Here is a 26,288-nt window from a genome sequence, read left to right as displayed (position 1 = left end):
AATGGTGGATTGTTAGCTGTTTAAGCTAAATGAATAACAATGATTTTGTTGTAAATATTATTGAAACTGTTTCAATTCTGAAATTGTGAGACTGAATTAAACATATCTGAGGCCTTTGGAAAGGGTAGTGGCCCTCAGAGCGTCTCAATCATTCCTGTTATGCTCATTCTACCTTAAACACATGCACCCTTTTGTGTCCACATCTGTACAATATGTATATCTTCTACTCAGCAGCCTCCTTTCACTCAGAGCCCCCAAACACACAACGTACTGACTCACTTGTAAGCACTGTATTTTCATTTACTTCTGCCTTCTCAATATTTTAGCAGCTGTATACCTTTTTCACACATAGTTGCACAGAATCACAATTACACCCGAAATAAGTGACAATCGCTCTATTTATTCAGCAGAGGGGCCAAGGATTGGGTGACCAAGTATTCTGAGCACTTTTTTGACCCACTGACCGGCACTGTGAGATATTCACACTGCCCTCAGCCCGTGCTCCAGAGCTCTGAATGGTGGCAAGTAATGTGATCTACACATCTTATAAAATCATACAAATTGCCTTTTTTGTTTTCTCAAAGGCTTGTTTTCAATCAGAAGGTAATACAAAATTAAGCAGAAATTTCTGTTGTGCCCAACTGTAACATTTGCCCATGGGAGCTGTGGCGTAGAGCACAAACCTTCACTGCCAAACTGTGAAGACTTGCCTCACAACAGATCAGGCCTGACTTCTCCTTTGCTTCTGATTAATATGCTTATTATCACTGTGGAAGAGCATCTGAATGAATCATTCATTCGCCTTCGAGTGGCCGTGGCGATCATCTCCTTGATGTTGATGTGCGTTATTATATCACGGCAGAGATGCATCAGAGACACGCGTTTCAGTCTCAGAATTAGAACAGCAGCAAGGCAGTTTTGGTCTGAGGTGCCTCGGAAGAACTGGGTATGATCATACAGTGCTTATGTTAAACCCAATGGTTACCTGGATATTTGCTCACATTGTTGTCGTGCACCGGCATAAAAGGGTAAGTGTGCACAGTGTGGCATATTATTGGGCTTGTGTTTTTCTGATCACCCAGCTGGATCATCTGTGCTGTGCGAGATGTATAGTCCTTGGCACTGCTTACTGCCCATGTCGGTAAGTGCTTCAGTGCCCTACATAGTGGTAATAAGCACTAGAACAATAGAAGACTCAGGATGAGGAGCGAGGAGCACTCTATAGCGCTTGCAGGGTAGTGCCTCTTGCTCCTTTTTGCCTGTTTTGCTTTGCTGCCCTTGCCAGGCCCCCGCCGCCTCCCTCCGTTCTTCCCGCACATTGCACACCCTCCTCAACTTCAGGAAAAAGCTCAAGACATAGCTGTTTGGGGAGTAGCCACCGGCGTACAACAAACCTCCCAGAGCGCCTTTCTTACCATGGGTGTGTTTGTCTGTCACGGATCCTGCTGGTCCCTGCGGCCTCTGCCTGTGGTAGAGCTCGGGTCCCTCCTGCCTCTGCTGACTGAGCCCGCACCACACTCTCCGCGGCGCTTCAGATGCACCTGTCACCATTAGCGCCATCATTACGGTCAGCACGTGCAGTAGCCTTGGCGCCTGCTCGCCTTAATGGCCCCTTATAGTTGCACAACCGCTGTGCTTGGGGCCCCAGTGCCAGCACTGCCTGGTAGAGCTCAGGCCCTGCCACTGCCTGGTAGAGCTCAGGCCCTCCCTGCCTGGTAGAGCTCAGGCCCTCCCTGCCTCTACTGACAGGACCCAGCTCCGCTCATTCTCTGTGATGTTCCACGCGCCATCACCATCATTGCGGTCATTACATGCAGTAGCCCTGGCGCCGGGCCTGTTCTAGATGCACAGCCATCGACCACCATGTCTGGGGCTTTGGTAGGCAGAGCCAAGCCCAGCACTCCGCGTTGACCCCCTGAACACACCCATCACCATAACTACAATCACCGCTAATCTGGGATGATCATATAGTCCTTACCGTGAACCCAGTGGGCACCTGGATATTAGCTCACGTTGTTTTTTGTGCAGCGGCATAAAAGGGTAAATGTGCACAGTGTTCTGATCAATGCGCCAGTGTTATTTAATGAGGCACACCATCCACGACACGCGTGACTCACTGTCTGGTCCAGGTCCGTCTCCGAGAGGAGAACACTCCACTCGATGTGACTTTACCTCCAGGCGTGCATGTAACTTGTGACCACCAGCTCAGCCCTCAGTCTTACCTCCTGAGGCAGTCTAGACACTGGAGGTAAAGTCACGACGAGTGGAGTGTTTTCCTTGCTGTTTGTAAGGAAACAGCATGACCGAGGCAATACTCGCGCTGCTGTCAGGCGCAGCCAGCACTCCTTAGGAGACGTGGGGGCTGCGGCAGCTATCCCCCGGGCTCCTACATTGTGCAGGTAGGCGAGGGTTCAAGTGCGCGGGCCGGGCTGGTCAGACCAAGGCACCCGCCCTACCCGACATGCCCACTTCACCCCAAGGAGGCCCAGCAGCTGACCTGTCAATCATTCAAGCTCTGACCCCCTCATTTCCCCCCACCTCCAATTTTCCGCCCGGCTCACCCTCCTGCAAAAAAGGTAAACTTTGCACGGCCCATGCCGCACACTGCCGCTAAAAACAAATGGGATAATCAAAACTAATTTACAGCAAACTAAACATTTAATATGGGGCCCAGCGCAGCTAAACAAACAGGGGGCAATGCCCCCACACTCCAATAAAGAAACCGCTGCTGCTGTTACCCTGTGTGAACCCTCTTCTGGGTAGAGCGGATTTGATGGATTCGTTCTGTACGATTGTGTTCCTGTTCAGGTTTAGTGTGTGCAATTATAAATATGATCAGTATATTTGGAAAGGGGTGGCCTTGTTCCTTCACTTTTATTTTCTGGATTGCATGCATATTTATTAATATATCATTTTCACCTTTTCATTTCTTCTGTACTAAATTAAGAACACGCCAGAAAATAATGGGTGCACGTTTTGAGTTAAAACACAAGGGCAACAAATACCGTCTGTTTAAAGCAAAAGGTTGCGGTGGCCTTGCAAATAGGAGAACTCAATGCATATAAGTCAAGCAGACCAGGGTGTTTGAACAAACACGGAACAGCTCCCACCTGGCACTGGAGTTCCGAAATAGAAGCTGGAGGTTAGAAATTGACCAAGATCTGGTAGCAAGATTGTTGGTAAAACATGATGGGTCATCTTTAAATGGCTAGGTTTATTATTTGTCAAATTTTTTTTGGGGGGAGGGTGGACACATTAAAAGTGCTTATTCTTTCCTCCTAGCTCACACGGGCTTCTGCCTTATTATCCAGAGAAGGTCAAGCACATTTCTATATTCAACTGAAATGTCACACGGCCGTCCTGTCCTTGCAAAGTTTTTTTTTTCTTTTGATCTGGCATATAAACTCAAATGACCTGCAAAAGATATTCTCAATCATTTTTCAGTAGTGATTTATATTTTAGTTCCCATTATATTTTTTTAATATATTTACTTTGATTTATATATTTATATTTTAGTTCCTTATATATTTATTCATATTTTAGTTCCCTTAAAACCATTGAATCCGTCATCCACCTAGGACCACACTGCCACTCCAAGGTTATGTTTTTAGGTAGTGGTGGTTAAATACATCAAGATTATACTGACCGTGAATAAAATGGTGTCACAGTTTTGAATGTAAGATTTGGATAGAAATTAAAATTTGTTTTTTTTCTTTTGTGACCGGTGAAATCAAATTGTCCAGTTAACAAGGAAGTTAAATTCCTGGCACAGCGGACGTGACCTCACACACCCTTTGACATCAGAGGACATCACACATTCTTTTGTGAACCTATTGCCCCTAAATTGCCTCCTATTTGTAACTGAGGAGCTAGGGACAGGACAAGAAGCTAGGACTAGAGAAGGTAAGCAGACTCTTACAGCCATGTTCACGTTCTCGTCGTGCTGCGTCTTTATGACCTGAAAGACCTGAGGTAGAAAGAGCCGAACCAGTGCAAAAGGGCAAGTGACGTCCATGGTAGGATCAAGCTGACATCACAGAACACTTCTGTGTCCTGGCAGTCCATCTCTTGCATCTTATAACACTACATATTTCCATTGACCCTACTGACATAGGTGAATACCCAGTGCCAAGCCAGTCAGCAGAGCAGTCAACGTCAGATGCTAGTTTCTGCTGCTAAAACTTTTTTGTGAAGATCCACTGCATGTGTTTCACTCTGCCAATGATCCTCCCGTACTCAGGAAATTTAAAATCTGCAAAGATACTGTTTGCGCAGTCATTTTTAAACCTCTCTTTGAAAACAGCCCATTCTTTTCATGATTAGGTCGGCAAGGGTGCTGAATAAACTTAAATCCTTTCCTGCATCTGGTGCCTACACAGTCCTTCATAACACAGACTGAAAAGGTGAATAGTCCTACATGTCTTCCAAAAACAATGTCTGCATTAAGCCAGCGTATTGTTCCCACAGTCTGCTGTGCAAGGCGTCATAATAATTAAAATTTATTATATAGCGCCTCTTACTACTCTTGTGTGATTTCTAACCGATGTAGATAACCTGTATTACTTTTACTCAGTGCATTAGTATTCACTTCACCCTCTGAGTCAGACTTGCCATGATTCAAATCCAGACCTAACCGATTTTATTCTGCACAACTTTCATACAAAACATTTACTCTCCATATATACAATGACTTCACAAGGTAAATGAGGTTCACTTCATGGCATTTATTTGCAGTGGCTTGAAATGTTGGTGCTAATGCTTTTGACTCTGTTGCCTGCTAGATGCTTATGAAGTAGTCGAAGTCTTAGTAATGTCACATTGATCATCTATGTGTGACCGTTTATGCATCGTGTCAAAGTACTAATAGTTTGATTGTAAAGTGATACACTGAGAAGTTGTGTTAGTGTGCACGCATCAAGGACTAATCATTAAACCTTGATGATATTGAGGCAAAATTACATGTTTGACAAATTGATTTGTCATTATGTTATATTTTTGAGTCTAAACTAATAATCTGCATTGAAACTATATCATATTTCTTCTCAAGTGTTTTTAATTCATGTGCAGAAATAGAGAAAATGCAGTTCTGCGCCATACTATTGGAAATGTATTGACAAATGTTATTTTATTTCAAAGTTACTGTAACATGAACGCTAAAGAAAGGTATTAATCTTGAATTTATAGTAGTGTTTTAAAATGTTTTATTAGAAGGATTAATGTGCTTTTAATCTACTCGCATTAGCCTAAGTGAGGCCTGCTAGGCCCTGTATTTTTGACTGTGCAGAAAATGTTATGTCATCTTGCTAGTGTGAATTTTTCTTTTAGACTTCATTCTCATTAGAATGCTAGCTTGGTTATAGATATCTATTGTTCTACACATAGAGAATTTGTACATTCGTCCTTGAACAGGGAACATTTAGGACTGTGGACTGTCAAATTATACAAATATTTCAACCTCGCATGGAAGTATATAGATGGTTTCTGTTCTCATGACAAACCTGGGAAATTATAAAGATGGTTCAAGTTGGAGTCACATGATCGATTTCTATTGGATGTTGTTACTACAATGTCAGTGTGGAGTGATGGACTGGTTAGAAGGAGGAGGAGAGAAGGAGCATCCCTGAATACCCCAAGCAGAATCCTTTTTTGCCATTCAACCCCTTGTACTTTCAGAGCTATCTTCCTCTCTGCACCTTCCCCTTTGAAATGCCTTGTTGAGATATCTACCTAGCCCAAAGAAGAAGAATCTTGACCGAGATTCTGAAATACTGATGCCTTCCCTTTTTACTTATTTTGCCCAGTTTAGTAAGTGACCCAATGCCCAATAATTATTTTTCCAAATCATTTTTACCCCTTTTTGTCCTTTTGTATTTGTCCGCATGTGTTTCGCCTCACACGTTTTCCCCTGATTGGCTAATCTATAGGATTTTCCCCTTGCTCAGACTAGCTGAACTTTAATGATTTTAATTGCCTTAATGCTTGTTAAAAGTGAGCAATGTTTGTTTTCTGTCAATCAGATAATCTTATTGATTTTCTGTACGGTACTTGTGGAGTGACTACTTCTTTTTAATGTTAGCTTGTTTTAATTTTTTTCATTGCTGTGGTCAAGCTTTGGTGATACTGAATCTTCATATTTTGTCTTGAGAATTGTCTGCATGACTTTGAGCTTAAGTTTATAATAAAACCTCTTAACTTTATTCCTGACTGGAGTCTTCCTTGTGTGGCCGCATGAGTCATATTGTGTAATGTAATTGGACTGAAATATGTTGTTTGGTTCTACCATACCCTTATGCTAGGTCCAAAGATCCGTTGACCTCGTCAGGCATTGATTCCTGCGAAGGATGCAAATGCGGCATCACTTGCATGTATACATCATTGCTCAGGATTTCGTGGAAAACATTCTGTAGGCAGTAGGCATATATCATTAGCAATTGTTCTTTTTAATAATCTTTTTATTGGTTTTGCATGCATGCATAACTGTTTCGGAATACGTTTCAATATATACAGTTCTGATCGTCTCATTCCCCAAGCCCACTACGAGCCCACTACAAGGCATACAATTCACAGTGTTTTATAAATGGTCAAATCATATAGTACATTGAATATGCAGTCCAGGCCCCTCCCTAGCTTTTTGGGGCAGCCTGTGGCTTTATGTATGTAGAGTTCGGCATTGGCCAGTAGTCCATTCCGCATGACCATTTTACCATTTGGAGTGGTGCCACCGTTCTCCAGTATCGGGCAGTGTCTTTTTAGCCAGTAGAACCCCCGCTGTCACTAGCAGCCTAACGTATCTACTCCTCATTCGTCCATCAGCTCCAGCAGGATAATTTTTGGCTCTGGTAGCACTCATCACCTGAGTAGCTGGGAAAGAGTATTGCAAAATGGTGCACCAGTAGAATGTTCCCATGTGAGTTTTAAAGCACAAGCATGGTGGGTCGAGGGCATGTTTCATTTTATTAAGCCTCGTGGGGCTGTAATAAACCCGATGTAGGTATCTGAGTTGTATTAGCCTGAGATGCATGGATACGGCCAGCACCCTTGGGACCATATTGGCTTCCACCCAGTCTTCCTCCTCCAGTGTACCAACATCTTGTTTTCGGCGTTCCTTCAGCTCTGTCATGGGGCCAGGGTATAGTTTACCAGAAAGAGGTATAGCTTAGAAATCCCCTTTGCCCCTATCTAGGTCACTGTGATATGTGCCTCTGTGGGGTTGTAGTCTGAGACAGCCTGTAGACTGGCTTTGTGTCTTTCCAGGGCATAACTTACTTGTAAAATTATTACTTTACCATGTTGGGTCTGTGAAATGTTGGATTGTGCATAATGGGCCACTTTCTCAGATGTCCCCTGGTTTTGGGATACCAACGGTATCCCAAGCGTGGAATCCTTGTACAGCTGCCGTGTGTCTGTATCATTTACCAGCCCATAGTTTAATATCAGCCACACCAAGACCTATGTCGTAGTGCCACAGCACGCATTTACACAAGGCTATGCAAGGGTGCCCCCCTCCTTCCAGAGGAACTTCTTGTGTAATGGTTGCAGTGATTGGAAGAAGATAAATGGTATTTCATAGGGGTAGTTTTGTAGAGTGTAAAACAAACAGGGCAGAGCAATGGTTTTAAATAGGGCCCCTCTGCTGGGTATTGTCAGGGGGCGGTTTTCCCAACGATCCCTGTCTTGCAATACTTGGGCGAACAGAAGTGCAACATTTCTCTCCGTGGCCCTCACTTTAGTGTGCGTGATGCACACCAAAAGGTTTTTTAAGCAGTGTTTGGCCCATTGCAAGGTGGTAGTTACCCGAAAATTGTCTTGTGCACCAGTGAGAGTGAAGTATATGGACTTGGTCCAGGTGTCTTGCAGTCTGGCAACCTGGCGCCTTCTGCATAAACCTGCAGTATATACATTAAGGGTGGTAATGATATCTGTGACACTGATGTAGACCAACATGTCATTGGCATATAGGGAGATTCTGAATTCCAAGCCCCCTAACAATCTAAAGCCACTAATTTGGCCATCTCTCCTAAGCCATTCTAACAATGGTTCTGCCACCAAGGTAAAAAAGAAGAATGGATACAAGGCAGCCCTGTCTCCTGGCACTTACGATGGCAAATTCCGAGAAGAGTTTCCATTGACTCACCCAGGGTTTGGAGCACAGCACTGCTATGTATCCCCAGAAGTGGGTGGGGGGGTGAAGTTTATGGATTCCAGCAGAGTTGAAAGCTTTCTCAAAGTCTTTGAACACAAGGGCCCGCCGTTCTCCTGTGGTCATCGTTAAAGTCATTGCATTGTGTAGCTGCTTTAAGACGTGGCAGCTGCTGGACTTTGCTGTGAAGCTGCTCTGGTCTGGTTGTAACATCAAATGGATCACTTTGAGCACCCTGTTGGCCAGTGATTTCACAAGGCGTTTTGTCTCCAGGCTGATCAGTTAGATTGGCCTGTACGACATGCATTCCCTCCTTTGGTTTCCTAGACTTCAAGATCACCGATGTGATGGCTCAACCCATTAGGTCATGGGGTGGTCCACCATTTTCTAGTGCTTTGGATTATAGTCTCATTAGCAATGATGTCAGCCAAGAGGTGTACTTTTTAAATAATTTGAGTGAGTAGCCATTGTGCCTGGGGTTTTCCCTGCCAGAAGGGATTGTATGGCTGCCTGCTGATCCTCGTCCATGAGGGGTTTGCCCAGTTCCTGTTGGCCTAGGTTTGACAGTCTGGCAACAATTAGATCCTCTACAATTGGGTCTTTGCCTTCTGACAAGGCTATAGGGATTTGGTGTATAGTTTTGCATAGTAAGCTGCAAATATGTATTTTATTGCGTGGGTGTTTTAATGACTGGTTCTATTCTGAGCTCCAGGTCTATTTTTGCTACTGAGTATAGTAGTTTGCTCGCTTTGTCCACCATGTTGTAACTTTTATAATGGGTGGCTGCATAAGAAAGGGAGGCAGAGTCCAGGGAGCTGTTGCTACAGTGTCTGGTGCAACATTTCAGGGTTTGCTGCATGCTTTTGTGTGGCTGTATCCCTCCATCTCCCTCTGCCTCGGAGATGGCTCCCTCAAATGCTATGAGTTCCCTATGTTTCTGCCTCTTTTCCCCTCTTTAATATGATATGTGCTCTGAAGACTGTATTTATGGCTTCCCAGAGCACCACGTGAGACTGAACCGTTCCTTTGCTGGCTTCAGTGTATTTTTCTATATGCCTCTGTAGGAAGTCACCAAATGTGGTGTTGCGTAGCCACCAGGCACTCAGTCTGCACAACCCAGCGCCTCTGGGCATTTGTTACTTTGCCGGCCTCCACTGATGGGAGGAAAATCTAATCTCTTTGGGATGAACAACCATATGCATGGGATTAGTGTGTGTATTCCTTAGTGCAGGGGGGGGTAGGAGGTGCCATGTCTCTGCCAGGGCCATCGAGCGAGTCCAGCTGGCCAAGTATATGCATTTACGGGATTGGGCTGTGTTAGTCAGTCTTGGGGTCATGACTGAATTAAAGTCACTTGTGTGACCTTGGGGAGCCCATAAATAGAAATGCTCCTGGGCCTGAAGGGTATTCTCAACTAAGGTTGATAGGGGTCATAGACCGAGGCAGTGGTCCATTGCTTCACTCCCAAAGACCCTTCCACAATCATAAATCTACCCCAGTCACTGTAATGTATGTTTGTAACCTGTAGAGAAAATTGTGTAGAAGAATAGCCATCCCTCTAGAGCCGTTTGTGTAGCCAGAGTCGTTAACCCTGGAGTATCCCCCCGCCACTGGGAAAGGAAGGGGTATCTGTTTCCCAAGAGGTGAGTCACTTGTAGTAGAACCATGGGTGGCATGTGTCACTTGAGGCACTGGAAGACTGCTCCCCTTTTAAAAAAAATTTTTTGAGCCAGTTTATATTCCACAAGAGAATTTTGAAAGTGTCTTTGGTCTGTGTCATGGGGGTTTCTGATGCCCCTTTGGTTGGCTCTGGGGGTCTATGTGTTGTTGAGCATGGTGTGAACTAACAAAAAAAACTGGGTAACTGAGTGACTTCTCAACTCCCCCTGACACACTTCTAAATATGACATATCCGTCTCCAATCCCAAACTGTGTTTGCAGTTGTACAGGGTGGGCAGCCTTGGCTGTACTCTGTGCCATTAGTATTGTGCATAAAATTTTGCACAGCTAAACCAAATGATTTCACGTGATTGCCCATTACAGAACATACATAGCAGTTCTGCCCATTAAGCAATCCACCCCATCTCCCTCAAAGCATGGGGCCTGTATGTCGTCAGAAAATGATACTGCATTGTTAGTTGATTATGTCATTTGGTGAGGCGGCCAGGGGGTTGCTTCCTTAGCGCTGCTGGTCATGTCATTGGAATTGCGGTGCAGAGGGTTCCAGGTGCTGCTGCATCTCGATGGCAGCTGCCTCCTCTAACTCCTTGAGTCTAGTTGGTGGCCTGCAGGCTGTGGGGTGTTCCTGTACTCCCTCCTGTCCTCTGTTGATGGGGGCTGAGGCCGGCCCTGCTCTCTGGGTCTCCAAAAGGTCGAGCTAGTCCCATGCCGCCTGGGGTGTTTCAAAGAAGTGTGTTTTGCCTACATGTCAGTGGCGGCCCGTCCTTTAGGGCGGAGGGGCCAAGCCCCCCACCTTTTGCCCCTAATGAAGAGTGTCTGTCAGGCTGAACAAAGGTCAGCCTGACAGACACTCTTCATGTTCAGGTCAGGCAGCCAGGAGCAGACATGCACGATTTGCGCAGACTCCTGACTGCCTGAGCTGAACTTTGCTGGGCTGAGGAGGTCACAGCTCCTATGGGCGTGACCTCCTCGGCCCAGCAAAGGTGTCTCGAGGCCCTCCCCTGGGTGATGAGGGAAGTGTCACCCATTGACACTCACCCTGGGCGCTTCAGATTTAAGCCCTGAAGCGCCCAGGGCGAGTGTCAATCAGTGACACTTCATCACAGAGTGGGGTGGGGTCAGCAGTCTCACTGACCCCATCCCACTCTGTGACGAGGCTGGGACTGCTGCCTTAGGTCAGCCATTGAGGGAAGGCAGCAGTCCCAACCCTCCTGGGACCTGGAGGCTGAAGGTAAGTGTGTGTGTGTGTGTGTGTGTGTGTGTGTGTGTATGTGTGTGATGTTTTAAATTGAATGTTTGGTGCGCACGTGCATGTTTGTGTGGTGTTAATGGATGTGTGTGTGTGTGTGAAAGAATGAGTGTGTGCGATCTTTTAAAATTAATGTTAGGTGCATGCTTGCATGTTTGAATGGTATGAATGTTGTTAATGGATGTGCGTGCGTGTCTGTGTGTGAAAGAATGAGTGTGTGTGTGTGTGTGTGTGTGTGTGTGTGTGGCCCGTCCCCTCCCTCCTCCCTCCTAAAGCTGCCGGCCGCCACTGCTACATGTATTAAGTTAATTGTGGTGGGAAACAGCATGTATGTCAACTGCATTGCTTTCAAGTTCTGCTTCACTTTGGTAAAAGATCTCCTCTGCTATTGCACTAGCAGTTTGTATTCCTGGTAGATGCTGACCCTTGTTGAATCTACCATTAGATTGGCATGCCGGCAAGCATGTCATAGGACAAGAGTCTCTGTCTGCATAGTTGAGAAAACGTGCTATCATTGGTCTCAGGGAGTGCCCCTAGGAGCAGCCTAACGGACACGGATCTGTGCGCCCTTTCGACTACAAAGCACAAGGAGAGGGCCTCTGCGGGCACCCATGTTCGCAGCCAGGTGCACAAAAATGTATCTGGGTTTGTTTCCTCTGCCCCCTCTGGGATGCCAATGAAGCGCAGATTATTCCTTCTCGATTAGCTCTTTGCCGCATCCACTCTGCACTCCAGGTGGTTCACCATCTCCTTGGGCTTAGTGCTGTCAGCGTGTGGACTGCCTCCTCTGTAGTGGAGATCCAGTGTATTCTGCGTCCGTGAACCTTTGTGACTTTCTGGACATCTTGGCGGAGTAGCCCAGCCTCTGCACTGACTGCTTTGATCTGTTTCTCCATGTTGATGTGGAGGTCGCAAATGGCCCACAAGATCTGTTCTGGGGTGACTTGCCAGTCTGCGTTGTCCTTATTGGTTCAGTCAGCGGTCTTTGCTGATGACCTGACAGATTAACCAATGATGTTATTTTGGGCGCCGATTGACGCCTGTGATTTCCCCATTGTGTTCTTTCTCTATATGAAGAAGGATGAATGCGTAATGGGGTGTGGCACCGGACACGACCATGGTGCCCCAGCCTTCCCAGACCTGAGTGTAGTTTAGAAAAGCTGGGCTATCTTTGCTGACACCAAATCGTCCCGGGGGGCACAGTCTCCGATGCAGTCTGCACCCAGGTGCAGCAGTAGATCAGGGAGTCGATGTGGGTGCGAGGACGTGTCTAACTGCATAGCGAAATAGAAAAGCTGGACCTTCTCTGGGGAGGGGAGAGGATTGTGGGGTCAGTGGTTCCACAAGCCCCGCCATTCCGGATGTCTCTTGTGTGCGGAAGTAACTCCCCCCCATCCCACCACCCCCCGGGTGTCTCTCCACCCACTTGTGAGGACTTAACTTATTTCACAAGGGGTTCATGTACAGCAGGGTGTGACTGCCCTGCCTCGCAGCCTCGCGCACCCTTCTGGCCATGGAGTGCCAATGATTCGGCTCAAGGATGGGGAAGGAGAAGAGCATCCACCATGGGCACACACGGCCACCCCACAGCCGCCTTGCTATAGGGATGGTGAAGTGGTGCCGCAATGAAAGATCGGAATGCAGGATGGATGAAAGCACTTTATTGAAGTACAAGAGTACAGAGAGACAGGTCCGTTGAGGAGAGATGCTCAGGCTCAAGTGACACAAGGAGACTACACGTCATGGATCGTGGAATCTCCTTAAGTCATCAGCTGAGAGCATTCTAAACAAGAATAAGAACACACTACATATCCCCCCTCTTTACCCCTTAAACAATAAATAATAAAAAAAAATAAAGAATTAAAAAAAACAAATTACACGAGGGCAGAAAAAAAACAAAAAAACAAAAGTTCAGAGGAACTAATGATGAACTGATAACCTACCCATGTATATTTGAAGATATCGCTATGTGTCCTAACACAAAATCTTTCAACCAACCTCGAGGTGTCACTTTCCTTTTTCCTTCATGTAACACAACCTCCGAGTATTCCTGCACCTGATCAGATTCACTCGAACCACCGCTTCCAGAGTCACTCACCACATTCTCCTCTTCACCTAAGCATGACCATCCAGCATATACGAAGGCACACTCTCTTCCACACCTGAAAAATTGTGACCCTTAACTTCGTCCTCCAACCATTCAGCCCTTCCCTTCTCATACATCTTGCCGTTAACATGATCTTCAATGCAACCAGACTCTCGTCCATCATTAAGTAAGACTATTTGCTTAAGATTCCAAACCCTACCATCACTCAGTTTGACGGCATTATGCAGAACCTCCATCACCTGTTCCGGTTTAAAGTACTGACTCTCACCTTTCCTCACCCCTTATAAGGTTTTTTAACTCAAACCCAATCTCCTACGTTAATTTCAACTGACTTGACATGATGGAGTTTGTCATAAGACTTCGACTTCTCCAATGACTTTTCCAAACTATCCCTCACCATCTCCATAGACCAGTGCTGGATACCGGTCTTTACTAACCATGCTGGGTTATGTTTGCTCCTCGGACTCCTTCCCCTCATAATAACGAAAGGGCTCAGTCCTGTTGTCGCATTCTCAGTAATCCTATATGCCCACATTGCCTTAAAAATTGCAATATGCCAATCCTCACCTCCTTCCATAGGATATTGAATAACACCCTTGACAACTCTGTTGAACCTCTCTACTGCGCCATTTCCACTAGGATTGTACAAGGATGTAGTCTTATGTTCGACCCCCACTCTCTCAAAAAATGTCTTTGCTGCTTCAGACATAAATTGTACACCATTGTCACTCAGTAATTTAGAAGGAATGCCTTCAGATATAAATACCCTATCCAAAAACTCCAACACACTGGTGGTATCAGCTCTCACCAATATCCCAATTTCAGGCCTCTTAGAAAATAAATCAATAAGAACTACCACAAATTCTTGAGCGTTACCAACAGGCCCTAAGAGATCCACAGCAACATACTCCCATGGTTGCTTGGGTAAAAATGTTTGCTGCATAGGGGGTCTTAGAGTACATAAGCTCTTGTCTGCGGAAGAACACACTGAACAGGTTCTGACAAATCTTTCCACTGATTTGTCTACTCCTGGCCACCAAACAACTCTTTCACCACCGATTTAGTTCTAACAGTGCCAAAATGGCCCTCATGACACAATTCTAAAATTGCTTCCCTCATCCCGCACGGGGGAATAATTCTGTCTCCTCCTCTCCAAATAACATCCCTCACAACAGAGAGTTCGTTCCTAACCTCCCAAAAGCACTTATTGTTCGGTTAACTGGTCCCTCTTAGGCCACCCTTCCAAAACATATTTCAAAATAGACTGTAGATTGGCATCCTCCTCCATTTCTTTCTTCCAACAATCCTTACTAAGTGCAGGTCTACCGGAATCCTGTACGAGAGCAACACTCCACTCATACCACGGATCATCAACACACTTTTCCTGCGGATTTGGTAACCTAGATAGGCAATCCGCCATTACATTGTTCTTACCAGGAACATACATGATGCAATATGTGTAATCCTTCAAGCGCATGGATAGCCTTAACATTCTTGCCGATGCTAGTACGCTACCTTCACATGTAAGTAATTTAATTAAGGGTTTGTGGTCGCACCGAATAGTAATGTCCTTACTCCACACAAATGCTCGGAAGTGCTCCAGAGCCCAGGCACAAGCTAAGGCTTCCTTTTCAATGACTGAGTACTTTTCCTCAGATGGGGACAATGACCTGGAAGCGAATAATATAATCCTTTCCTTCCCATTCCCATTCCCATCCCTCTGAGATAAAACAGCCCCTAGTCCTTTGTTGCTTGCATCCGTGGTAACAAAGGTATCTAACCTGGTGTCAAAACTTTCAAAATTTGCTACTCTGCTCAAATCCCTTTTAATGTTTTCAATCTCTTGATCACATGCCTCAATCCATGCAAATTGAGATTTTTTTTAACGTAATAACCTTAAGTTATAAACTTTGCTAGCAAAGTTCGGAATAAATTTGGCACAAAATTCCGCCATGCCCAAAAATGATCTTACCTCCTCCTTAGTCATAGGAGGTGGCGCACCCATATTCGCATTCACCAACGACGCCTTCGGTTTTACGCCATCACCACTTATTTCATGCCCCAAATACTCCACACTTCTTTCTGCAAATTTACACTTACTTAGTTCCACCGTTAACCCTTTGTTCCCCAACACCTCCAACACATGTTGCAATCGTCGCTCATCATGCATACTCTTATCCTTTCCAAAAATTAATATATCATCCTGGAAGCACATTACCCCCTGGACTTTCCAAACAATTTGTGCATTAGTCGTTGAAAAACTGCTGCAGCAGACGCAAGCCCAAAAGGCATCCTCTTGTATTGAAAACACCCAAAAGGTGTGATAAAGGCTGTTAGTTTTTTTGATTCCTCTGACAAGGGAACCTGATGGTAGGCAGATGACAGGTCAATAGTGGAGAACCAACATGCTCCCTCAAGGCTAGAAACCATCTCCGTAATCGTCGGTAGAGGAAAAGGATTGATCAGAATATTGTTATTCAAGTATCTTAAGTCCACACATAAACGTATTTTCCCATTGCTGCGCCGAGCAATCACTACAGGCGAAATCCACTCCGAGCTTTCAATCGGTTCTATTACATCCATTAACACCAATTTATCCAATTCCTTTGTAACTTCTTCTCTTATCATCATCGGCATTGCCCTAACTTTATGAATTTTGGGTACAGCCTCCCTCTTTAATACAATTTCGTGCTCGAACCCAATTAGTTCCCCCAAACATTTATCAAAGACTTTAGGAAATCTTCTTTCCATCTTGGAGGCCAATGAATGTTTATCATCCACTACCAACACTTTTTCTTTGCCATTTGGGGGCAAAATCATCTGCAAATGTCCCTGATCCTTTCAACCCAGAACCGATGATCCTTTTTTAGATGCATATAATTTTCCTCTGGCGCTCCTGCTTTTGAATGTAAACACAAGCCATCTAAATCCTAAAAGATCAATTTTTTCCCCAGTGTAGCTTTCTGGTTGAATATCCGGTTGTACTAGCTGCTTGCCTATTTTCTCCACAAACGTTTTGTTCCACACATCCTCATTCACAATTGTGAAAGGTGAGCCCGAGTCTGCATACATCGTAATGGGTACCCCTCCAATTTCCATGTTACATACAGGTTTTCCTTTGGTGTTCATCTCCGATATGTTAAGAATGAAATTCCTATCCTCTGCAATCCCTCTGGGTTCGACTGTTCTTTCCTCAATATCACTTTTTACAACATCATCACCTTCGTAGATACATTTGACTACTTTTTTGTTTTGTTTTTGCATACTTTTGCAAAATGGCCCACAACCCCGCATTTGCTGCATCTTAGCTTTAAAGCCGGGCATGACTTGGAGTATGCCAGGTGTTCCTTGCTATCACACCTGTAGCACCTTCTTTAGTTTTCTCCACCTTGTAAACTTTTCTGCTCCTTCCCAGTTCTGTGATCGCATTGCCAAAATCCAGGAAGTCCAATAAATAAAATTTTTTAAGAAGAAACAGAACGTTGTCGATTGGCAAGGAAGATAGTGAAAAACAAAATATCACCTCGACGGTCGGGTTGCTGGATCGGCCCGAACGTGGCTGGAAAACAAAATTAACAATCCAATAAGCGGTCGTCGGCCAAGATAACTGGTAAGAGTTCCACCTCGTCGCCAGATTGAAGTGGTGCCGCAATGAAGGATCAGAATGCAGGATGAATGAAAGCGCTTTATTGAAGTACAAGAGCACAGAGAGACAGGTCAGTTGAGGAGAGATGCTCAGGCTCAACTGACGCAAGGAGACTACATGTCATGGATCGTGGAATCTCCTTATGTCATCAGCTGAGAGCATTCTAAACAAGAATAAGAACACACTACAGATGGATCTTGTGCGGCTCAGCTGGAGTTCCGCATTGGTGCACGCAATGGAATAATTACAGTACACTTGTTATTGTGTGAGCCACCGGTCAGTGGGTGAGTTCCATCCTGCTCGGTAACCTCTCGTCACTACTTCCCCCGCCCACGTACCTGCCTTTATTTAATCCTTTGCACACGTGACCAACCGGGTACTATTGTACTATACAAGGGGAGGCTGGCTGACTGCCCCTCTACACTGACACTACACATTGGTAGTGCCTGCGACCAGTTACATCACTGGTGCGACACCACAAGTGCTAGCGCTGCGCTAGAAAAGTTTCAAATGTGTCAGAGGTTTGGCATTGCACTAGCATCGGGTTGATAGGAACCCTTGTCTGTAACTACCTTTCAGTTTTATCGCTGCTTGATATTCTGGGCCAGATGCGATTTTTAGGGGACCACACATGGGGCCACAGGCACATCTGGTGGGGCTACCTTCAACAGGCGATCATAAAAACTGTGCGCATGTGTCTTATGTAAAATACACCCGCACGGTTTTCATGAGCGCCCATTTTCCATATCTTATAGATATTTATTGGCCTTAAGCTAAATGGAGGCCCCTGAAGGTTTAGGCGCCCCTCTGAAACGCTGGCTTCTCCTACCTCCTATGCCCCTGCATTTCACCGATCTTACCCACAAGTACAATGCACTCACTCAAGTCTTACGCACTGCATTTTTTTGAAATATCGCTCTTTCAATATATTGATCTCTGTGTACTATTCATGAGTAATATGTTAAATAAAAAAACTAAAGAAACACACCAACCCAAACACACTCTCTTAGGCAATTCAAGAATGAGTGAAATGCGAAGAGGAATAATATCACTCTCCCGAGGCTGAGAGCCAGTGCCTGTTTTCGCTGGCTCTCACCGGTCATGGGGCACGAGGGGGGCTCCCCCAGTGATGCCACTATTCTGTCTCAACGGAGTACAAATGTAAAGAGAGAGGACCTTAGAGAGATTCTTCCCTCCACCCCCCCCCTCCAATTCACAAAGTTATAAATCTCCATCTTTATGACCTCTCATATGTGCAGACTTTAAACTTTCTGGAAGTCAGACATTTTCCAGATTAAAGTTGGAAAAGAGCGACATTAGTTGTTTTCCGGTCATATTTGTAGGAAACGTTTGCTAATTTTGTTTTCCCTCACAACAACAAGAACGTATATTTTCACAAGAGAAAATCAACAGAACCGGTGTTTATGCCCTTGCTAACTTTTCTTTCTCCATAGTGCTACCCTTCTCCCCACGCCCCCACCACTTTTCGGGTGGTGCCCCTTTGCCACCATGGGAAGAGATTTATTCCCACCCCTGACCAAAGTAACTTTTTGACTTTAACCAGGGTGAGATAAGGTTGGTAAGTTTGTGGGTGTTTACGACCTCCCAGGCTATTCTTGAATTAGAAAAGCCCTCACGTTGTAAACAGTCTTCTCCATTCCTTTGCACCACAATTGTTTTGTTTGGAAGGGTGAATTTCCCCTTTCTGTCCAGTGCCTCTCTCGACTATAATTAGATGCATTTGGTTATTCGATATTCCCAGAATGGCTTTCTGGGGTATGAACCTTCACATTGACTCCAAGTGCAGTAGATAATATAGGGTTTAATTTAACTCAGTCTAGAAGATCAGAATTTCTCCGGAAACTGAGTGTATCAATGTGCCATCCTCCACTCTAAGTTCCCGACATGTTCTTTTGGCGATCATCCCTACACTATTAAGCTGAGCTCTTATAATAAACAATATGCAGACTTTTCAGCTCCAAAATGCCATTTAAACTCTTTGCTTGGTAACCCTGCCATTATTATATCCTTTTAAGTCTCAACATAATTTTTTTTCGGTAAAACATAACACAAACTAACTCAATTGCTACACGCAGAAGTGCAATTTGTGTTGAGCAGTTAAATTGCCAGCGGAAAGTACACAACGGGGCCAAGGGGCATTCCTTAAGTAACAGTTGTTTGTGGGGAGAGGCTTCTTTACTGGTTATGATAACATTTTTTAAAAAAGGGCCAATGAGTAAATAGAGGAAACTTCAAAGTTTTATCCTTGGAAAATGTCTTTAACTGGTGGCATTTAAATATTTTGTTTATTTTGTCAATCTAGGAATTTTTGACTTCTGGGAAGGGGCTGGAGTGCTAGAAAATTCAGTGTTCAGAATAAGTTCAACAGCGGGTGGGGTTAGGGAAAAGTAGAGTGGTCAGTGTGGAGGGGTTTAGCTGTTGCAGTCTTTAGGTTAAATCCAGACATCTCTGAAGGTGATAGATTCCTGACTGGAGGCAGAAGAAGTGGTCATTGATGCCTTCTGTCTTCTAATTGGGCTTTACATTGTACAGCTCAGTATTATGGATTATCAGGCACAGGTTTAAAAGATGGTGAGGTTTGGATCTTGGTGAACATTATGGCCTCCTGGAGGAAAAACCATGGGGGCTGTGGGAGCATTATGCACAGATCTGACACATTGTAATGGTCAAGAGGAGGAGGTTATTGTAAAAGCCCAGGAAGCAAGGTAGCTAAAGATGGTCAGAGAGCAGGAAGAAGAAAGACAGTTTTTAACAAGGGTGTGGGGTAGTGAGGGTTTACAGGAGCACTGTCCTGGATTTGAGCTAACTATTGGTTTGTAGTGAGACGGGTATGGCCACGATTAAGGAAGATAGGAGGTATGGACCAGTGAGATTTTATTCTTGGTAGTAGAAGCACCTCCTCAATGATAGAACTATAACTTCACATTCTACTCAGTGGTGAACAGGAAGAAACTTAGAGCTGCATGTGCATCTGCTCATGCCTGCTAGGAGGAGTACAACTGAAAGGAGCATGTGAAAAAACTATGATTCACATGCAGAGCATCCATAGTTCGTTTCTTTGCTCTCTGTAACTGTGTGTAGCTGTGGCCAGTCTGGGCTTGGTAATGCAGTGGCAGAGCCGGCCTGGGGACACTGGGTTTCTACTGTCAACTTTCAACTCTACGAGCGTTTGCAATAGTTAAATACATACATGAAGCACCTCTACGGACGCAGTCTCTAGGCATGTTGTACTTTATACAAAGATAGTATGCAGACTGGACAAAGAGCACTGTTTGAAAGCATTAGTCCCACCATGACAAGGATACCATTCTTTTGTAGGTGAAAGCTGCTACAGGAGAGGAGGTGTCAGCAGAGGAGCTCGGAGGAGCTGATCTTCACTGCAGGTAAGCCGCAATCATACAGTCCTCTTGTTTTTATTATGTTCCTTTGTGCCTATGTTTAATACGTCTACAGAGACCGCTTTTAAAGGCTTATTATTAAAAAAAACATCTAATGCATCACAACTGGGGCACAGGACGATTCCACAAGGCTGTCAATGCTAACTCGACCAATGGGGGTGGAGCAGATACTGGCTCTCAGTGCTCTCAGATTGTGTGGAATGACCATGTGGGCGAATGGGATGGCAGTTTGATATTTCTGTCCTTGGGGTCCCCAACAGACACTGGGTATGAGCACAGCATAACCCAGGCACATTAAAACACAATAGAACTGTAATGTTACTCAGGCAGTCAATCAATTTGTTTTACCTTTCATAACCATAGGAGAAGGTTGTCCGAGCGCTACAAGAAGTAAATATGGAAAATTATGTCAAATGGGAGGTCTGGCTTTCTGTGTAGGCGACCTGTTTAAGATAAAAATAAGAAAACCCCAGACACTGATCATTTCTTCATTATTTAGTGCCAGTCTAACAGGTACTTGCAAAGAATCTGAAGAAGGATTTCTGTGAACTGCTACAAAGGAAAGGTTTCCTTGATGGTTTTATTTCATAAAATGCTGTGACTTGTGTTTTGAGATGAAGCTTCAAGTGCATAATATTAGAGTGGTGAGGGTAGAACATATTATTCATTAGTTTACTTAAAAAGTGAGCACTCTGTGACATTGTGCAGATCAATGGAAGATCAAACAGGAGCTTTCCGAATGCCTGCTGTTTGTGGACACAGCCACCCTCCAGCTGGAACTGAAGTTGGAGAAAATGGGGAATACACATAGAACAACACGCATTTGCTGATTAAGAATTCCTATAGAACTTCAATATGAGAGCAAAAGTAGACCCCAAGCAGAAATTTCTGACTTTGACAGTAATAAAGAAGGCATGTAAAGAAGCAGTACAGATGGCTCACCGAAGTAATGAAACTAATACACTAAAGCAAGAGGATCCTAATACTTCCAGACTTGTGTTTAGAGACCTACACCATACTGAAGGAGCTTCAAAGTGAGTTAGATTCAGCAAGTTCATAGAGTTGAGTCCTTGGTGTTGCATTGCTTATGCCTAAGAGTTCAATCTAAAAAGAAATCTGATGAAAAAAGTAAGTCTTCTCTGTACTAAGTCAAAAACATTGTATCTCACTCAAATAAGTCATGAATCAAAATTAAATTAGCAGTTGGTATGTTCTGGGAATTTGCCTACTCAACTTTTCAATATGTTTTATTGTACACTTTTAGTTTGTAGTCTTTTTTTTCTCCAGGAGTCAACCTATTTGAGGTAGATAACAAATTTACATGGCTATTTGTTATAAAAGCAAAGTTTTTAGTTTATTTTTCCCTGTTATCATCATTCCATCTCTACACAAAACAACAACTGAATGAGAAATTTCTGTTTTCTTAATCATTTCCACCACAAACACAGTTTAGGATGTAAACTAATTGCAAACGTTCTATGTAATAAGCACAAGGACATTTTGTTTGTGTTGTCAAAACTGCCTTGAAAATATAGAAATAAAGATTGCTATCAGATAAAGTTGTGGACCTAACCTTCCTTTCTTCTGTGTGATCCCTAACATGTAGAATGTGCTTTGCTTGACCTATTCTAGTCTGCCCTGAGACTAATCCTAATCCAGTTATTTGACTTTGCCTTCCTGTTTCACACATTTGTTCCTACATTTTAGGATTTTGTACCGGGTACAGTGATTTGAATTAAACGTATTACATAAATTCACATGGACATACTCCGGAATACTAAGAGTTCTGTCTGCTCAAATGTTTTTTCCTTGTAAATGTATGACTTGTCAACATTCTTTAAAAAAATAGGGCTTGTGTTACATTATTTAATCACCTAGTGTTCAAGCGATATGTTGATCTTTTAAAGCTGCACATTGCAATTAGATAACATAATAGAAATTAATGGTTGTAAAAGATTTAGTTGGTTATTTTGTTCTTCCTTATCAAAAACATGTTATGCTTTTCTCTTTTGCAGAAAGTCTGGCGTAACAGATCACTATGCTTTGGATGATGACCATGCACTTCATCTAGCTAGGAAGGTTGTGAGAAGTTTAAACTATCAGAAGAAAGTCGATGTGAGTATGGGGGTACAATGGTTAAGGTCTCACGAGTAATGGGATCTGAACCATCATATTGGAACACTCTAATACACTCACATTGAATCTGGTTTACTGGAGCTACACACTACTCCAAAACAGAATGTTGATTAGCTAGTCCTTTGCTAAAATGTGGAGCCAGTGCAGACAGTTGTTCTCCTCAACTTCAGACTGAGAGGAAACAAAGTCACAGGAATACAAAGAATGCAGCACTCTTAGTCTGAGTAATGAATTTATTAAGGCACTTCCCAAGTTTCATAAACAAAAAGAATAACAGGAGCTTTTATTTCAAATGCAGCAACACGTGCAATTCTCAACATAATCACAGCAGTAGGATAATAAAGATCAAAGAAACAAAGAAAATGCAATACTTCAACAATGGATATTATTATTATATATATATGTGTGTGTGTGTATATATATTCATGCATGCACACCGCAAAGCTAAAAATAAAAATTAAAAATGTATCACCATGGGGCTTGACTCCGATATCATCCCTTGTCTGCCAACTTCAGGTTATGGAACCCTAGACAACCGAAACAGGAGGGAGAACAACCCTTGATGGGATTTACACTCCGTGCAGTGCGTCCATTCCCAGATGAGTTCCTTCTTCCTCCAGTTGTCAAGCTTCCCCATCTTATATACTTTAAACAAACTTAAGAGGAAAGTTCTAGAAACCCCCTCCCATCGAGTAAGTTGTTCAAACGTTGGCCGTGCCAGGTCAGTGTTGAAAGAACATGCTGGCGACTGGCCAGAACCCAAGATGTACTTCCAAGAACCGAACTGTACCCTGCTCTACCATAAACATTCTAAGCCTGGTGCATCCTTATCTCTTTTACTCCCCCATGTTATGTTCCCGTCCTTGGTGAGAAAAAGCGAAAACACGTTAACAAGCTGTGCGTGGAAAAATACCTGCGCCACAAATGTGACGGCGTTTGAAGCTAAGCACAAAATAGTCCGTGGTCAAGATGTAGCCGCTGGTTAAATACAGATAGCATTACATCAGTGTTGAAAATTGCAGATGTGTGAGACAAAATTGAGTTCTCTCATGTTTGTTGGCAAGAACAACACATGGGACGGAATGTATATACATTATTAAAAAGACAGTTGTGGAAAGCCTGAAAGGGAGAAAAACACACACACACACACACACTGTAATTCACTCCTCTTTTGAAATTTCTGCATAAAATCAACCAATGTTAACAGCTAATAAAATTTTAGGGTTAGCACTTTACTTTCTTTGTGGTGCTTGGCTCTACTAAGCAGGAATCCAGTCTGCAATCCAGCTCCTGTGATAGTATCCTTGCCATCTTTCCACACCCATGATTGATGGCTGTTCCACTTACATTGTCTTTTCAAAAAGCCCCATATTAATAAGTTCAAAAGCCCAGACCTTTGTTGAAATATTAAGCAAATCACCAAGGATAGCAATTCCAAAAGCCTAATCACCTAAGTCGCAATTCTAAGGTGACTGCCCAGGCCCGTCTGATTGAGTCAGTCCGCAGCTCAAATCATGGCATTTAAAGGCCAATGTCTAGATCCATCTGAAATCTAGTCCCATGGGCAATGCTAAGCCACCCACAAAGGACAGTTCCAGTATTTCTACTTAAATCTAAGACACCCTGGAAATGATCGTACAAAACAAAGAGAACCAATTTAGTATTTTATGATGTAGACTTTTACAGCAATACAAAGAATGCAATTATAATGTGCAGTGTGCACATACAAAACTGATATGAACAGTGTTAGGACTAGCACCAAAATGATTCTTGTCTGTTGGTTGTTGACACGTTGGTACATATGTAGGTGATGGTTAGTCCCACAGAACCATAGCGCATACATTTGAGTTGCACACAGTAGTTAGGTGACAGAGGAAAAAACAGTTTCTACTTTCAAAGCTGTTTTTGTAGTTTCAATATTGGAATGAAAATTTCCAAGAATTATGAAATCTTGCTACTCAAACCCCTCCCATACACTGCATTTCTATTCTGGACAGGTTTCAAATTCGTTTTTTCTTCTCAGCCGCGGTACTGGCCAGGACAGTGGCTGTGATTCCGACCTCCATTTATTTACCCACAGTCAACTGTTTTTTCTGCACAAACCTCCATCCGTATACCTACAAAAAAGTATTTTATTCATAAAAACCTTTCTATATTATGATCCGGATCTCTGTACAAAACCTCAAGATTAAAATTAACTTTAATACATTTTTGTAGATATGTATATCAAAATATATTTGTCCTATGTGCTGTGCATGATCATTTTTAGATTATTCCCTGTATAATGTTGATATCTTCAACTCCCAAAATTTCTCAAGGGAACTGATTAAAAAACAATCAACTTGTCTTACACCAACTAGAAGCAACATTGTTTGTTTATGTACATCGCTATCAATGTCAAATCCACAGATGGCTGCCACGGGTGACTGGGTATCATAGGATGTAAAAAAATGATCATTACAGCCGAGCAGCCAATGTGCACCAGATAGGTGTTTTCCTGTAGAATCACTACTGGAACTTGATTTCTTTCCACATAAGCATGGGCATGTGAATTTTTTTTCCAGTAAAGGCCCCTGACATTCCAGCTCAATTGTCTCATTGTTTTGGAGGTAGTATTTAAGGTCTTGGGCGTATCTAATTCTATTCATATGTAGTGTAAAGAGTTTGTCCGCACCTTCTGCACTTTTACTGAGAGGGCTGTTTCAGAGCACACACTACAGCCTTCAACTGCATTTATCATCCACACTCCCTTCTCCCTCCCACGCTGAAACCCCAAACTATTGGTGCTTCCCCAACCCCTGCAACAGGACAAAAGAAGCTTGGAAACAGCGATTTGATCATTATTGCAAGGACAGCTAAAGTGTATTTCTTATGCTGCAGAAAGGTCTGTAGGCCCTGTTCTTACAGTCTTCAGAACATCAAAGTTAATCAGTTCTACTATATGGGGGACTGAGAGAAGGTGTAATGCCAGCCATCATATTGCTACACAGGTTGTGCCATCGGGTTATCACGTCTCCCATAACCAGCTACCACAATTACTTTTGAAGTGAAATAAGCATTTGTCACCTAACCTGTCCAATGTGCATGGCTCTGAAGAAACCATTGTACATCATGACTGGTGTCTTCCGAAATGTGTTTGTGTGGTTATTGTACATCGCTTACACATTCATATATAGGACGTTTTGGAGCATCGTCCCTGCAGGCTGTATAAGCCATATCTTTTTTTCTCCCTTACTATGTGCATGCTCACAAACTTTGAGGTCACTGCAAGGTCCACTAAAGAGTGAGTCTTTCCTATGTAGAACACTAAGGGGGTTATTACAACTTTGGAGGAGGTGTTATTCCGTCCCAAATGTGATGGATATACCACCAGCCGTATTACGAGTTCCATAGGATATAATGGACTCGTAATACGGCTGGTGGTATATCCGTCACTTTACCGTCACTTTTGGGACAGATTAACACCTCCTCCAAAGTTGTAATAACCCCCTAAGTCTTCATTGGTATAACATTGCAGATTGTCTTATCATCTTTCTTGCCTGTTACAAAGGCATATCTGGGCTTTTGGATCGCCTTGTAAAATTTGGGTAGATGGAGAGAGAACCCAACTATCCTTTCTTCCTGGCTATGTGTAGTGTCCTATCCTGGACATTGTAATTTAGGAAGTGCACCACGGGGGAAGTCTCCGAGGTGGTCTTGAGGCCAGAGAGTGATGTGCCCTCTCAAACACCATAAAGCAAAAATTGGATCTTTCAGGGACCTCTGTCAGCAGAACCTCAGTAAAGGTTTCCATCTTCAAGTATTGGCGGATTTCAGTACACCAAGGATCAGCACATTGTTCTGGTGTAACTTCGCCTCCAAGTCACGTTCTTCACCTCTATGATTGCCAGTACCTTTTTGACATATAGCAG

The 26,288-nt window shown here is 43.6% G+C and overlaps 1 protein-coding gene across 1 annotated transcript in view; it reads left to right on the top strand.

Moving 5' to 3' along the window:
* Positions 1-26,288, top strand: part of MCCC2 (methylcrotonyl-CoA carboxylase subunit 2) — a 310,005-nt gene that overhangs the window by 90,061 nt on the left and 193,656 nt on the right. The window contains exons 8-9 of the mRNA XM_069224200.1: positions 20,162-20,226; positions 22,257-22,356. Of these exons, the coding sequence (XP_069080301.1) occupies positions 20,162-20,226; positions 22,257-22,356 (165 nt within the window). The remainder of the gene's footprint in view (positions 1-20,161; positions 20,227-22,256; positions 22,357-26,288) is intronic.

This window comes from Pleurodeles waltl, chromosome 1_1, assembly GCF_031143425.1.
Source record: "Pleurodeles waltl isolate 20211129_DDA chromosome 1_1, aPleWal1.hap1.20221129, whole genome shotgun sequence".
Classification (NCBI taxonomy): Eukaryota; Metazoa; Chordata; class Amphibia; order Caudata; family Salamandridae; genus Pleurodeles; species Pleurodeles waltl.
This window is presented reverse-complemented; position numbering and strand designations above follow the sequence as displayed.